Source organism: Sipha flava, unplaced genomic scaffold, assembly GCF_003268045.1.
Source record: "Sipha flava isolate LNK unplaced genomic scaffold, YSA_version1 117_pilon_pilon, whole genome shotgun sequence".
Lineage (NCBI taxonomy): Eukaryota > Metazoa > Arthropoda > Insecta > Hemiptera > Aphididae > Sipha > Sipha flava.
Window position 1 is genome coordinate 1,552,186 of NW_020271741.1, and position 17,783 is coordinate 1,569,968.

Below are 17,783 nucleotides of genomic sequence, written 5' to 3' on the forward strand. Positions count from 1 at the left end.
AATGATGATAAATGATTATTGCAAATGTGCAATACTGCCCATTGAAAGGTTAACATTAATTACATATAATTATAACAATATTTTGACTATTTTAAGATTTATAAAATAAGACAATTATTATACCACAGATTGAATATTTTATACAAGACTATTATAGAACTTTAAAATAAACTTTATATAACTTTCAATAACAAAAAAAAAAATTGCAAGTTTTCCATGCATTTTTTTATATTTTCATTTCATAATGGCTTATAACTTTTTTACTATTGTACAACTGTAATTAATAACCTTAATATGAATATATTTTAATATCTTTATCTTAAATAATATGGATCAAATAATAATTTTGTTGAATAATTATTGATTATTTAATAAACGTTTAAATGAAGTAATAAATAAATAAAAAATATAATTGTTTTTTATAAACTTTAGAACTATATTAATAGTGTTGGTATAAAAATTATAACGAAAAATTAGTTACAAATTGATTAAACATTTAATAATTTTATTTTCAGGAATGTCATAGATGTTGGTGCTCTTCATAGCTGTATTGACCAACAAGAGGTTATTGAACGTCAAAACCTTTATACTGCAAAACTACAAATTGTTCCTCTTTCATCTGTTGCTAATACTGTAGTCAGTTTAAGACAAAATCCTGCTTGTATATTAAAAGATGTTCCTGGACCTGAGCGGGTATTATCGAAAAATTTAGGTTTACCAGAAAACTATCGTGGAATAATGGCTCATGTAAATGAAATACAAAGACTTTTATCTTCAATGAGTGTGGAACATAAGGGTGATTTAGTTGTTCAGTTTTGAATCTAATATATGCTTTTTTTATAATATATATTTAAATTTATCATTTATGTATTATATAAATATTTATACACTATTATTATATTATATTACTATACATAAACATGTGAATATAATAAAAATTTATAAATGTAGTTAAGATTTCTGAATAGGAGGGACATGGAAAAAGTACAACATGAATCCAGTTCCCATAAACAAGTGTAAAATTATTATTAAAAATATAAAAGCAAATGGTTTCTGTCCTAAAGAAGGCACAATTGAAGATACAATAACATAACCTGACACCAATGTGCCAGCTGCGACCAAAAGCCATTGCAACCAGTTAATCTGTATTACCCATAGAATGGAAATTGGTACAAATATTGATAGAGAGTATCCATATAGACACAACAGTTCCAAGTAGCTGAGGTTGAACTATACAAACAAATTAAAAAATTATTATAATATACATATTTTATGTATAAACTTATAACATATTGGACATAATAAATTATTAAAAATTAGAATGTTTTAATTTTTAAAAAATTATCAAGTTATTACTAAGTATAATATAAAACGAAATCTATTTCGTAATTAAAATTGTATAGATTTTTTTAATTAAATTGTGAACATGTTTTTTTTAAAAAAAATACACTTTATAAATATTGAAAATTAAATTGAAGCCGTTAACATTTTACTTTCATATATGCAATATATTTATAAAATTATTATTTAAATTTCATTGCACCCAAGAGTGTTCTAACTTATAATAAACAATCTTAATAAAAATTTTAATTCTTATAATATAGTTTTCATGTATACCTGTGGTTCTTTGTACGTAACAAATACCCACAATACTAGTGGTAATAACCAAGCATATGAAAATATTGCTGTAGCTGCTGAAGAAACAGCATGAAAATTATACTTCCAATGGTAGTCATGGCCAGCAGCTACTTGAATGTAATTAGCTACGTTTCCACTGATGGCAATAGAAAACACTAAAGTCAAACATATCCAGAATGGGCCATAAACATCAGGTTTAGCTCTAATGTAGCGTTGCAAGTAGTTCACTCCATAAGTGGGTATCAGAGCTCCTTTAATACGTTCTAGTACATCTTCTGAAGTGACATCAAAATACTTTTGAAAATATTCAATCGTCCAAATTGGATACTTGGGCAAAGGCAGTTCAGTAGGATTTGATAAAGGTGGCATATTTTCGTTTTCCATCGTGCGAAAATCCATTTCTGGAAAAATAGTGACAATGTATTACACATAACATTTTAGAAATAACCAAACAATTACCAAATTAACGTATTTTTTCGTTTCTTAATTTTATAATAGAAATATGAAATGTATATACATATAAAAAACGTTCCAACACTACATAATTATTATAATATATAGAAAAAACTTTTTCAAAACCGATTGTAATAATATCTCTGAATAGTGATGTGTACATAATTTGGAAAATGTTAAAAATCACTTATGAGCATTATCTATTATCAGATAAGCATTTATCATTACCGAGCTACCGTTATGTTATCACTAGATGGTACTGTAATAACATAACCACATACCATCAATAAACTATGCATTTTAGGTTAATAGATTATCAGTCTCTTGTTTTTAATTCCTATTAGGACACGATAACGCCAGGAAGTTGTTTGCTGTTTTCTAAATACATACAAAATTATTTATTTTTGTTTTTTATTACTTTTTTAGACGATATTTTGTTTAATATATTTATTTGTTTTGTGTTTCTTATACTGTATGCTATACAATACTTGATTTTAATTAAATTTATTACTTGGTAACTTAATATAAGTGTTTGATTATTTACACCATTGATATTCATTTAAGAAAAATTTATTTTCTTTTAGTATTTGATCATTAAAAATGGTTATTGGATTACAGCCCTTGGAATTTTCTGACTGCATTACAGACAGTCCATATTTTCGCCAAAAGTTACATGATCATGAAAGAGAATTGCAGAAAACCAATCAGCAAATTAAACGCCTAATAAAAGAACTGAAGGATTTGTTGAATGCTGCTAAAAGTGAGTCATTTATTGAATTATTAAAGACCATTTATCTGAAATAAAAATAAAATATATTAATTTTTTTCGTAGAAATCTGTTTTTAAAAATTAAATTTCAATCCATAAGAATAATTAAATATTGATATTGTTAAATTCAGTGAATTTATGTGTGAAATGAAGTAAATTTAAAATATTGTATGCATTATTGTCAACTGAATATATATTTTAATTATTTTTAATCAGTTCATACATTTTATAGTCTGTTTATACTATGACATTATGTGGAAAATCCAAATATTTAAAATAATACAATTAATTTATATAATATATATATATATATATACACACACAATATATTTTATATAAAACAGATAAATTAATTATACTTAAATATTTAAGTATAGCATAATTCGTATAGTTTTCTTTCATTATGAAAACATAATATAACAATATTTTTGATTTTTTAATTTTAAGAAAAAAGTGTTAGTGAATTTAAAAATTAAATTGGAATAAATGTTTGTATTTGAAGAAAGAAAAAGTCATTATTTTTATTTATTCTCATTTATCTCTAAAGCTTAAATTAATTCTGAAAATAGTTTCATCTTGATATTTTGTTTGTTGTACTTTAATTATGTATCACATTAACATTTTTTATGTCATAAAATAATGTTGATTAATTAATTCTTAGAAGAGATAGTTTAAATATAATAATTTTAGTATATTGATTGAGAAGTGATTGCATTGTTTCAAATATTATTTACTTTATAAGAAAATAATTTATCTTATATTAAAATTTTTCGAAGTAAAGTATTGCACATTTTTTAGATTGTTTTCTATTGATTCTTAAATTGCATAACATATCAGGTTATATTACATAGTAAAATCAGTTTTTTATGGAATCACAAGCATCATAAAAATTATCAAACAGATTTCTGATGTATTGAAAGTGTACAATACCTTCATAATTCTACCGGTACTAAAAGCATTTTCAGCTGTTAAATTTCTTACGTTTTTAGTATCTGTCATAAATGTGTTTACTGTAATATTTGTTCATTATATATTTGACTACAGTAAATAAATTTGTATTAATTCATTTAAATTAAATTATAAATTTATCACGCATACCTAAATTCTGTTAGATTTATATTTTATGTCATAAAAATTAGTTTCCTAGACGATGACTAAATTTATTTTTAGAAAATATAATTTTATATCTCAGGAATTAGCTAGTAAAAAATGAAATAAATTCTTTAAATAACTACTTTGATTATAATTGTATTCATGTCACATAAAAACATTTTATAATTTCCTTCAGAGCAAAATTTAAGAAGTAAAAATATAGGTAAGTGATTAAATAAAATGTGCTTAAAATTAATTTTCCCTTAGATACTTTGATACTTCTCCCTAGAATGCTAACAAAACCGAATTATTACTAAATTATTAATATTAAGTATACTTATGTGGATGTACCATTTTAAGCCAAGATTCTTGGCATCTATATCATACATTTATTTTAAAATGTGTTAACATAATTAATTCCAATGATTTATTTCCTAAAATAATTTTTTTTTTTTTAAAAATATTATTGAATATTATAAACAAAAAGATATTTTATATAAAATAGTTTTGGCTGTTGGTTACAAATTATCACATATTTCTATAATAACTGTTAATAAGATTATCGTTTTTATGTTAAATTCTGTTTGATATATTTCATGATATTTATTTTGGATGGATTTTGATTTGTTCCTATATTCTATTTAATTGGTAACATTTAAAATAATGGAATGATATTACTTCAGATATTTATTCATTTCACATTTATTTGAAAACAATTTACAATTGTTAATACTTCAATGTAACCTTTTATCTATTGATGAGCCATTTATTTAATTTGAAATTTACTAAAACATTCATAACATATTCATTGATTAATTTTAAAATAATGTATTTTGTAACGCTATTTAAAAATTAGTTGATAAGATAATTTTTTAAGTATAACATATTATTTTCTTACTATTTGATTTTCATTATCTATTAACCAAAAAAAGTTATATTTAAGTTTGTAAGTGAATCTTTACTATGATCATATTCAATATTCTAGTTATATTTATATTGTGTACTATTTTATCCAAACTATCTTAACTGGAATTTTTATATACGATTTTATGAGGTTTTGTATTTTAAATGTGTCCAAATATAGGTTTATGTTTTTTGGCATGAAATACATATTTAGTTATATACTGTTATTGCCATCCATACTAAGTTTGTTGGCATGGGACCTTATTATAACTGTGAAAAAGAATATCAGCACATAATAACTAGTACTTATTTAAAATGCATAATCAAGTATGTAGTGTTTCCGTGACTCCGCCTTTGTACAAATAGCATTATTGTCAATCAAAATTCAATTCTTATGTTAATTACATTACACCACGTGGGTTATTTACTGTGTCAGTTAAAGAATGCCTTAAACGTATTACTTATCGAAGGTATTGGTGAATCACAATACGTTTACTAGTACTATTTTTCCTCAACGAAACGTAAATTGTATTTTAAAGAATATCTATTTTAATTGAATAATGTTATTTACATTAAAAGTATTATATTAAAAGTCTCCTAGTATCTCACACTTATAGTGTTGACGTATGCATTTATCCATCTACCTGTTTCATGAAAATATCAAAATAAAATGTCTTTCTGCAATTTGATGGTTTTACTTTGTTTAATTTCAGACTGACAAATATGTTTTATTGTTTTATTTTATTTTATTCATTTTAATAGCTTTAAATTTACTAAAATCTCTTAGAATTGAAAATTCCGTCCATTTTAAAATTACATGTTTATGAGATATACATATTAGGACTTGGATCATAATACTAATATTGGTACAGATACAGTGCTCGTCTTGCGGGGGGACGGAGTACCCCAACTAATTTTCAGAAATTTTAGCGTCCCCCTACTATTATTACGCTATAATCATAACGCTCAGCCAATTTTGGGGACGTTATTTTTTTTAAAGTAAATAGAGTCCCCCTCTTTAATTTTGCTAAGTCGAGCACTGTACAGATATATTCGCTCCTACGTGTATGGGATAAAGATATTCCTGTTAAACTTACTTCTAACTTTTTAATGTTTGTTTTTTTCTAAGACAGATTGTTGCATATAACTAGATTTAAAATATAACCATTTTCAACTAGAGCTCAAATTAGAATAGTTGAGTTTATTTTAGAACATCGTCTTTATTGATAGTCTAAATTAATAATTATTATGTTTATGCGTATCTAATTACATATTCAGTATCGAACACAAACATATTTTATGATTTATCAATTTAATATGGACATATATTTTTAGTAACTATGAAATATATGTAAAAATAACTAAACTGATATCTAAAAAACTGTGTTTGAAAATCAATAATGCTATGGTAAAAGTATTTTTTTCATTTAATTTGTCATTATTACCAATTTATTTTTTGTTATTTACACTCATTAACATTTTTTTATTTTTTTTGTTTATTATTTTATAATTTATAAACCAATTAGTTTTCTCCTTAGTAATATTACAAATATATCATAATATTTACTGCAAATATTTTAGACACTTAGTTGATAAATTAAATTGTAAGACTTTAGTAATGGGGATTTTTGATTATTTTCGTTGGATTTCTATTTTTATTAACTTTATGCATTATAATTATAAATACTCGACAGTACTCATACATGTTTTAATAAGATATATTTACTAAAACTGTTGACCATTTTATCATATGTTAATTTTTGTTAGCATTTAGTTATATTTATATAGGCATTTAAATGTGTTAAGCATTTTTTTTTTAATTATCTAAAACTTGTAATGTGTTTAATTTATGTAATAAGTATTAAAGGAACCCAAAACTGTTAATATTTTTAAATACAATAATTCATAAATTTAATATACCTATGTTTAGTTATCATGTATAGGTATACTTATTGTAATATGGACATATGAATGTGTTATAATTTTAGATGGTGTGTTCTATTTTTTACACATGTCTGCAAAATAAGTTGTTTAAATTTTATTGAGACTATTTGTTGTTTTTTATTTATGGCTTCTCATTATCTATTTACAAAATGTGCGGTGTTTTATAAAATATACATAGTAAAAAAAATAAATATATACATATTGTGGCTCATATATAATGCGTAAAATATGTAGTTATTTTTTTTATATAGAATTGTCATAAAAAGAACCGTGTTACAATTGCATTCTCTTGATGTGTGAATTGCTCTCTTTCAATTCAATGTACTGAATAAAATATAGGTATATGTATGTAAAAATATAGTTTTATATTTTAATAAACAACTATTTCCTAGGGTCGTATGTATTTATGATTTTTACTTCAATTTTGTTATAATTTACATTTTTAATTTCAAGATCTGTCTCGAGCTCAACGTTTGGTATCCAGTTCACTACAGCAATTCGATTTCGAATGCATTGGTACGACTCAAACGGATGATGAGTTAGTAATAACTCGATCGTTGGCTGAATTTGGACGCCTCATCTCGTCTATAGAAGATGAAAGAGACAGAATGGTCAGTAAATATATACAACACCACCTTCTCGGGTAGTACACATATTTCTTTGGTTAAAGTAGGCCCTAGTTACTAACCTTGTATGCCAGTGAAAGTGTGACGAAGAGCATGACAAATTGACAGCCCAATTTAATGTAATGCACGTACAAGATAATATAATATTGCGTTTTATCATTTTATTTTGAAAAAATATTACATTATTGAGAAGTAAATACATGAATTAGTATACGTTTTTTCAGTATTTAACTTTTTAAATCGTTCAATTATTTAAGTAGTAAATTCCCTTTTTGTTGTCACTAATTAATTTCTTTATTTTAATTATAATCATTAATATTATCAACAGTTTCTTAAAATAATAAAATTTAAAAATCACTACACATCCACGTTTGAAAAATTTGTACTGTAAAATATATATCTACCTCCTCAAATGTTCTCCTGTGCTGAATTTAAAAAAATATAATTTTATAGAACAATAAAGTATATATATTTATGTATTTAGAAACATATTGATATATAAACAATTTTTAACTATATAAATGGTCTAATTTTTACATATTTAAGTTATTTTACTGTCTGAAATATAAAAACTGTTAAAGGACTATACAACTCTAAAAAACCATTTTTTTTTTATTGTGCAAATGTATACCTAGTACTTTAAAAAGAATAATTGTGATGGTCTAAAAATTGTTGTCAGACAATTGCTTCCGTTACATATATTTTCGTCGCGCCGTCGTCGAACGCGTTACAATGACAGTACTGTACTGTACTTTACAGCAAGGAGTGAAATACTCCGTATATCTATGATTCCTACTAATTTACCTTTCCAGTTTAAGGGACTTCAATTCCCCATTACAATTTCGTTCGCTATTACAATTAATAAAGCTCAATGCCAAACATTTCAATATGTTGGAATTGATTTGCGCTCTGTTTCTCACATGAACAGTTATATACGGTATTATCAGATAAACAGGTAAACCGGAAAATAAATTTATTATATTACAGATGGTTTGAAAATAAAAAATGTTATTTACTTAGAAAAATAAAAATAAAAAAATACATTAAAACAGCATTTAATTTTATATAAATATTTCAAAAAAGGTCATATTACATGCACTAATGACACATTAAGTAGGTTGTTATTACGATATTATTATGTTAATAAAAAAAGAAGTATCTAAAATTAAAAAAAAAAAAAATGATTAAAACAGAACAATATATGTATGTAACCTGCACAACGATTTTTACGTGGTTCAGTTTATATACATATATGTTACAGGCAAAGTATATAATTTGGGCATTTTATACATTGTCCGGACAATATATAAAATGCTCTTCGTATATTGGGCAATATAGATAACGGATGATATGATTTAATGAAATATGATAAATCGTAAAACATAGTTAAAATAAAGTCTAATTATTATCTGTAACTAGTTTGTTTGTTCTTATCGTATTTTTACAATGGGGATGTCCGATTGTCCACATATTATATGCGTGTACGTGACATAATATATTATTACTATATTTACTGATTTATAAGTTATATGTAGTTGTAGTGCTTATTGTGCAGTCGGTCTTTTGCTTATTCTCAAAAATGAACTATTTAGTAACCGTGAATCGTTTGTATAATACAGGTTAATTCATTCAGTGCGTACCTAACTACTTATTCGAATATGGAAAAGTTTAATGATAATTTAAACAATTTGTTAAAAAAAAAAAGTTTCAAAAACTTAATTTTTTACCAAATTAAAATTTGATCAATTAATTTTACATAAAAATCAATTAAAAAACTATTCAAAGAAAAAGAAACCGAATGATTATAAACTTTTAAAAAAATATGTAATAACCTTTTATAATAGTATAGTATTTATAGTAACCGCGAATCGTTTGTATAATGCAAATTAGTTAATTCAGTGCGTACCTATATAAAAATATCACCAGGGATATGATTATGCTATACTTAAATAGTTGCGAATCGTGTAAAAAAAAGGAAGCACAGCCAAGAAAGGATAGGTGGTGCAACCAATTATATCTACTTATATCTAATATAAATACATGTCATTATTCATTGATTTATCATATTTCATTAAATCATATCCGTTATCTATATTGACCAATATACGAAGGACATTATATATACTGCCCGGCCAATATATAAAATGCTCAATTTGTATAATTTGCCCGTAACATATATATATAAAAGAAGGATTAATTGTTGGTGATACAATGTTCACCGGGTCAAATATACCTATGAAAAATATAGCAAAGCTTTGCCGGATCAGGTATATAATAAAAAAGAAATCAAATAAATCCTAAACACTCAGTACTTAGATCACACAAGATAATTTCATCAAAAGTAAAAATATTTGATGCTCAGGGAAGTGGGCACGGGTCAGCTTGTATATATATATATATATATATATATATATATATATATATATATTACTGGCAATATAGATAATTCAAATAAAACATATGATTTTCAATATTATTTTACATATAACCTAGGTATTTTATAAAATGCCAATTTTTTTTTAGGCAAAGTACAAAACATTTTATTTTATGTTATATTACATTGAGATTCTTATAATTATTATACATTATTACTCATATTACAGATAAAATTTAATTTTTATCTATTATTATATTATTACTATTATATAAATATTTTACTTAAACTACTATTTACTTATTATAACATGTTGTAGAAAAGTAACATTTTGATTGAAGTACACAAAATATTATTTTTAAGGCAAATACACTTTTTATTTTGACACTTGAACTTACAAACACATTTTAAAAACTCTTGGCCAATTCTTGTAGATTCAATTTTTATCAACTCATTATACTGTTCATCAGATAAAAAACTAGTATTAGTGGCCAAATTTTTAAAAAAAAAATTTAGTTTTTTATAAAAATTTGACTTCATATAAGTCGTATGCATAGTTGCAACACCAAAACGAGACACGAAAATGACGATATTGTAATAAAATTATTAGTACGTTCAATATTGTACCTCAAAATTATTATTATAGTAGTAAGAAAATATTAATTTTAATTGCGTTAAATCGTGAATGCACATTTATGATAAACGATAAATAAAGTCGTTGATAATAGGCGATGTCCAATTTTGTTAGTTTTCTTCATATTGTCTATTCCACGATTGGCATTATACATATTACCTTGGCAAAACTCGTATTATGTATATTGCCGAGTGATTTTTGACATTTTGTATAATGCCTAGGCATTTTGCAAAATACCGGATTATCCATATTGCCAGTAACATATAGATATATCAATTATTGTTTGATTTTTGCTTAATATTTCTTTATCGCATTCAGTAATTTCAGATTTTTACTATTATTATAATATGGTAAAAATTCTTTATTATTCATATTATTTACTCTGATTTATATTAATAAAAAAATGTTTGAAACATTGGAGAAAAAATTCACAATATTCAATGGGCTTATTAGAAGGAGGTCAAATTGGCGATCGCTATTTCGCCAACCTGTCCGGCCGCCACTGATCGGGCGAAATAAATATCACTTATATAATTTAGATACAGCCCCTCGGACAGTTTGATTTTATGATGTACCAATAAAATGCGATTTATGTTAAAACTTGAGAGCAATGTTTGACAATAATTTTTAGATTACCAAAGTTATTCTTTTTTAAAGCACTATATTTTTATTCAATAAAAGTAAAATTGATTTTATATTAATTGTTCAGTCCTTTAAGATGAAAACTATTGATAATAATACTGTAGCATATATCCAATGTACCATTGTTTTGATATTTAGCAATTTATAGAATACTATTCCCCTTTATTGCATGAATTCTATCATTTTCGACACTCAATAAAATGTCAATTGATAAGTTATTTTTCTATTTATATATACTTAGGTATATTTCTACTTATACTTATACTTTTATATATATTTCTATTTATAATAAGATTATTTTATTTAATAACATTATCTAATATTATCTAAATATTTACCAATAGTATTTATGTATTCTAACTGCTTATTAATAAAATTATGAATTACAATGAATACAGTTTTCAATCAAGTATATTAATAAATAAATCAAATTAAAAACAAAATTTATTTTCTTTTATTTCAGCTTGCCAGAGCTTACGATCAATTCATAATTCCTTTAGAAAACTTTAGAAAGGAACACATTGGTGGTGTAAAGGTAAGATATTTACACGAATATAGTTTGTTTAATTTGCATGTATATTTGAATTTTTGGAAAAAACTTTGTATAGTTACATAGTTGTCTGTTACATACGTAATTACAAAATAAAGATAATACTATAACCAAATGTTTATTTTCTTAATCGTATTACAACTAAAGTAAATACGGCATAATTTACATAACATATACATATATATTTTATTAATTTATATTATAGATATAGTGTTTAATACATAAAGTAGTTAGTACCTAGTACCTATCTAGTTATAATATTGGAATAAGAATAGACGAGTCATTAGATTAATTAGTACTTGGAGACAAAACAATCATGTTTAAACATTCGCTAAAACACATTTATTGTCAAAAACTTAAAAATACTATACTGAGTACACGTACATATATGGTGATTTGTAATAATTAATGTCTAACGAACAATGGTCACGTAAACATTTTAAAAGAATTTTAAAATGTATATGTCATCGAAGAAAAATTAACTTTATGTTCAATAAATATAACTATTACGATTAGGTCTTGCATAGAGTTTCAGTTAGTCTTGCATATGAGGAAGAAAGGAGAATACCTACATTGTAAGATTATGTGAGTTGTATACTCGTATAAATTACAGTTAATCGAACCTAGATCAATATAAAACTAACTAAATATAAAAACATCGCGAAACTTTCTATAATTTGTACAAATATTTGATAGTTTACAATATTATTAAGCTGAACATAATTGTTCATTTCCTTGATTTCCTGTTCATTTTATATTGTTTGCTACGGGTATATACAAAAATACATTAGACGACTGGTAATGAATACGATAGGTTTTAGATAAAGTTAGGCTCAAAAGTAAGTATATTGAATTTATATCACTTAACTGTTGTGTTAGTCTGAAAGGCGATATTTTTGACAGCGTTATTATTATATCAATGTTATTTATTATATATCATACTTAAGATTGTATTTAAAATTTTTCCACTCAGGGGCTTTAATATTTTGCTGGCCCTCTTCCCTAAAGTGCAAAACTGAAAATAAGTATCTTCAACTATTCATTAAAAAATTACAAGGTACGCTCGCAATTCATTTTTCCCATTTTAGTTCACTATTACACAATATTTGTAGTTAATATAGACTTCAAAGTAATAACTGTCTTTTAATTACTTAAATAAAGTTGTAGAAAATTGTCTTTTATATAACTGATTGGTGGTATCCTTCGGTCTGAATATCCCATCCTCGTACAAATCAAGATTAAATCAATACTTATATCACAATAAAATCACGTGTTAATAAAATACTATTAAATAGATATACATTTTATATGCTACTAAATCTATTTATATATATATAAATAGAGCCAAAAATTTATAACAATTCATCAATTGAGAACGGCTGGTCCAATTTGACTCAAATTTTTTTTAATTGTTCGTAATTGTCAGGAGAAGGTTTTTACAAAAATTTTTTTTTTTGGAAAAACCCTTATTTTAAATTTTATTTTAACAAAAAATTTTAATGATTGATTTTTTGAGTTTCGGAATGTTTTTTCGAATTGAAAAAACTGCAGCAAACTTAAGCTTATAAAATTGTCCATATGAAATAAATTATCGTTAAAATGGGGCCGCCGGCCAACACCAAAAAAATGGATCAACGTGAAGAGTGAGTAACAGTGTTTGTTACCATACTCCTCCAAAACGGCTTAACCGATTTTAATGAAATGTTGTATATACATTTGGTAGGTCTGTGAATAGGTTTTTATCTATTTTTATACTCCTAAGTGCTATTGTTTAATAAATCGTAGTTTAATTTAATAATTTTTAACCTGGTCGATAACTGCGCAATTGAAAATTAATTATTAAATTATACTATTTAAAAACTATTAATTTTATTTTTTGTATTGAATGACGGGTATTGCATAAATATTAAACAACAAGATCCCGCAACAGGTACCAAAAAAAACAAGAATGTTAGTTCGAAGGATTATTATGCATATCGGTTGATCATTAGACGCGATCAGAACAACGTTATTCTGCGATGTCGTGAGCTTTGTCAACAGTTTATGGTCGACATGTATGTAAAGATAGAGAGCGAACGATTACGATACTTGCAAATTAATCAAAAAAAGCTGCGTGTGGAAAATCCTCAAAACAATTGTTAGATATCGGTGATGGGAAAGTTACTACGGATGAAACGGGATGCTTACGATTACCGACCGATTTTTGCACAATCATTGATTCGCAAGATGCTCTCATTGACCAGATATTTCTCAAAGTCCACAGACAATACACAAATTATGAGTGGCTGGCAGAAAAATCAATTTTAGCAGCAAAAAGTGTGGACGTCAACAAATTGAATCTCAAGATACAAAATTTGTTACTAGGAGACTTGGTGTCATACAAATATATTAATACAGTTAGCAATGCTACTAAAGTTATAAATTATCCAACAGAATTTTTAAACTCATTGGATTTACCAGGCATGCCATCGCATAATTTACAACTGAAGGTTGGATCTCTAGTTATTTTGTTTTGTAATTTGAAGTAATAGCGATTGTATCTGGATCAAGATTTAAAATATTTTATTTTATTTAATTCCAATATAATAATTGTAAATTAAATAAAAACCGTATTGAAATGGTATGAAATTGTGAAATATTTACAAAATATGTATTTACATCAAATTATGTGAAAATATGTAAAATAAAAAAGGTCTCATATTATTCAGAGTGTTATGAAACGTGCTTATTTTTAATCAGAATTGAGAAATTCAGATTCAATAAAATTATGTAATTACTTAAAAATCCGCGCCCTAGTAATCAGTAATTGAATTATATACTCGGTCTATGTTTTGACATTGCTTTGACTGTGAGTTTAACGTATATTTTATCAATTATTTCCTATTGATAACAAATGTGACAGTTAAAGTAATAATATAAGGCGTGAACCTTAATTCGGTGAGCTTAGTACACAGGGCGTATTAAAGGTCAATATATAAGGGCCAAAATTATTTATTTTTTTTGTCTTATTATAATTTAAGTTTCAAAACTGATGTTACAGAAATAAAAATAAATTAAATTAAAGAATATTACATTGTATAAATACTAAATAACATTATTTCCTTATTATTTATTTATCTGGTTCGGCTTTTATGTAAATCATTCATCCAATATGCTATTTTTTCTTTTAATTTTTGGGTACAATATTTTTTTTAGTACTCACCATTCTAAATTACTATATGCAGTTACGCAAACAGCAACTTACGAATTATCTATAGTATTGAACATTTTAAAATGATGATTTAATACAAATTGACTAGCGAATAGTGAGCTTGGGTAGCATCAGGCTAGCCGTAAAACGCTAGTGAGAACTTTTTTGTTTTTGTTATAAATCCGTAAATTTGTTTGTTACAGCTCTCCATGCTTCTCTATCGTAACAAAATTCTTTCAGGTCCCTGTAACTTCCTTTATTCGTGTCCTGCATTATCTGTGTCATGTATTCTGTTCTTGGGTCTTCCTCTTGCAATGTGTCCCTCAACATCTTCAATTATTTTCTTTAATAAACTTTCATGCCTTAATATGTGTCCTATTATCTTGCCTCTTCTTGATTGAATACTTTTCCATATTTGTCGTTGTTCCTTTATTTATCTAGTACTTCTTTATTTACTAACTTCTCAGTCCATGATATTTTAAGCATTTTTCTGTAGCACCACATTTCAAAGGCTTCTAACCTATTTTTTTCCGTTGAGTTTATTGTTCAGGATTCGGATCCAAAAAGCGCTACGCTCCAAATAAGGAATTTTTTTCTTATCTCCAGACTGACACTATTAGTAGTTAACTTTGGCTTTTGTCTTAAAATGCTCTTTTCACCTGTGCTATCCTGCAGATTATATTTGTTTTGCTGCGACCATCCTCTGTTTTATTGCTTCCTAGATATGTGAATTGTTGCACTTGCTTTATTCGTTCATTGTCGATATTTTTGTTGATTCGAACCGGATTTATTTTACTGCAAACCATAACTTTCGTTTTCTTTTTGTTCAGTTTCATTTCATACTTATTTTTTAATATTCTATCTATTGTTACTAGGGTATTTTGTAGGTCGTCTTCTTTTTCCGCACAGAAAGCTATGTCATCCGCAAATCTTAAGGCAGTAACCTTTGTTCCTCCTATTCGCACTCCTTTTTGTATTTCTGCTCTCAATTCTTTCATTGCCTCTTCAATGTTCAAGTTGAATAGCATTGGTGACAAGATACAACCCGGTCTTGCACCATTTTTTATTTTTACTTCTTGCTCTTTTTCATCTATCTGTATTATAACTGTTTGGCTTTTGTACATATTATAGATAAATCTTCTATCGTTGTATTTAATTCCTATTCTTTTTAATATTTTAAATAATTCTTTCCATTGTACATTATCAAAAGCCTTCTACAAAAGCAATGAAGGTTTCTTTGTTTCGTCTAATCTGTTTTTCTGTCATTATTCTTAGCGCTAAAGTCGTCTCTCTGGTTCCTATATTTCGCCTAAAACTAAATTGATCTTCTCCTAGGTTTACATCTATTGCTTTTTCTATTCTATTCTTTGTTACTTTTGTTATTATTTTTTAAGCATGCGTGTTGAGGTTTAAAGTTCTATATTTCTCACAATTCATTGTCACCTTTTACTTGGGAATTGTTACTATAATGCCTTTCTTGAAATCATAAATTATTTCCCCATTCAAATACATTTCGTTACATAAATTTCTAAGTTCTTTATTTACTTTTTCACCTGTATACTTTATTAATTCTGATGGGATTTTATCTATACCGCATGCTTTGTTGTTTTTAAGATTTTCTATAGCAGAATCAATTTCTGATTGAAGGATATAGTCTCCTTTGACTTCATTTTCTACGCAGTTCTCTTCTAGGACATTTCCACTAAATTGACTTGCATACAATTCTTCTGGGTATTCTTTCCATCTGTTTACCTTTTATTCAGCTATTATAAGTTTCTCATCCGTTTTACTTTTCAGGGCGTTTCTATTAGTTCTCCTTTTACAGAAAAGTTTCTTCACAATTTCGAAAGTTAGTAGTTTAGTGAGAACTATAGGCAAGTATTTCGATGATCTAAGTATTTTGCTCGGTACAAAGTTGTTCAAAGCTCACCGAACCCCGCGCCGCGGTATCGGATTTCATAAATTAATAAAGCCTTTTATAGGATATATATATATTATATAAAAGAAGGATAAATTTTTGATGATACAATGTTCACCGGGTTAAATATACCTATGACAAATATAGTAAAGCTTTGCCGGATCAGCTAATTAATATAAAAGGAATAAAATAAATCCTAAACACTCAGTACTTAGATCACACAAGATAATTTCATCACAAGTAAAAATGTTTAACGCCCAACGAAGTGGGCACGAGTCAGCTATTGTCTAATTTTTGCATAATATTTCTTTATCTATTCAGTCACTTAAGATTTTACTATTATTATAATATGGTAACAATTCTTTATTATTCATATTATTTACTCTGATTTATAATAATAAAAAAATGTCTGAATCATTGGAGAAAAAATGCACAACATTCAATGGTCCTCATTAGGAGGAAACAAATCGGCAATTGCTATTTCACCAACCTGTCCGGCCAACACTGATCGTGCGAAATAAATATCACTTATACAATTTAGATAGGGCATTGTAAATTCCGCTCAAAAAAATATGAAGGTACAAAAATGGATTAGTCAATCGTCAATCATGTCATATCTTATCAGCTTTGCCACATATTGTGGATCCAATAATTGAAAATATCAGATAGAAATATTATAAATTGTTTTCAGTACACATCCTAGAATCTTATACGCTTATAGGCTATAATGGCTTAATTTATAGAATCAGAATGTGAAAATATACTTATAGTATAAGACAATTTTAAATTTTCTAAAATAAACTTATAAGTTATATGTAGGATGTGTTTATTAACTATCAATTTTTTTCGGGTGGAATAATATGTGCCCAATTTAGATACAGCCCCTTGGACAGTTTGATTTTATGATGTTACTCGTAAAACGCGACTTATCTCGATAGCAATGTTTGACAAAAATGTTTAGACCTAACCACCAAAATTATTCTCTTTTAAAGCACTATATTTTTACTCCTTTAAGATGAAAACTATTGATAATAATATTGTAGAATATATT

At 25.8% G+C, this 17,783-nt stretch overlaps 3 protein-coding genes across 7 annotated transcripts in view; 2 read left to right on the forward strand and 1 right to left on the reverse strand.

The window, feature by feature from the left end:
* Positions 1-862, forward strand: part of LOC112693334 — a 1,631-nt gene extending 769 nt beyond the window's left edge. Inside the window, exon 3 of the mRNA XM_025568332.1 lies at positions 516-862. Coding sequence (XP_025424117.1) covers positions 516-819 — 304 coding nt within the window. The 3' untranslated portion in view covers positions 820-862. The remainder of the gene's footprint in view (positions 1-515) is intronic.
* A 21-nt stretch (positions 863-883) lies between these two features.
* On the reverse strand, positions 884-2,268 carry LOC112693309 (protein YIPF1). The gene is made up of 3 exons (XM_025568304.1): positions 2,098-2,268; positions 1,618-2,039; positions 884-1,230 (listed from the first exon to the last, which is right to left on the reverse strand). Exons 2-3 carry the CDS (start codon positions 2,035-2,037, stop codon positions 952-954), a joined length of 699 nt encoding a protein of 232 aa, XP_025424089.1. The 5' UTR covers positions 2,038-2,039; positions 2,098-2,268; the 3' UTR covers positions 884-951.
* Positions 2,269-2,424: 156 nt separating this feature from the next.
* LOC112693276 (rho GTPase-activating protein 26) overlaps positions 2,425-17,783 on the forward strand; it is a 28,820-nt gene continuing 13,461 nt past the window's right edge. For 3 of the 5 annotated variants that reach the window (XM_025568299.1, XM_025568295.1, XM_025568270.1), the window contains exons 1-4: positions 2,425-2,605; positions 2,676-2,851; positions 7,252-7,409; positions 11,538-11,609. In XM_025568299.1, the coding sequence (XP_025424084.1) occupies positions 2,692-2,851; positions 7,252-7,409; positions 11,538-11,609 (390 nt within the window). In that variant the 5' untranslated portion in view covers positions 2,425-2,605; positions 2,676-2,691. Of the gene's footprint in view, positions 2,606-2,675; positions 2,852-7,251; positions 7,410-11,537; positions 11,610-17,783 lie in introns of those variants that run through there. The other 2 variants (XM_025568286.1, XM_025568278.1) reach the window with 2 other exon arrangements.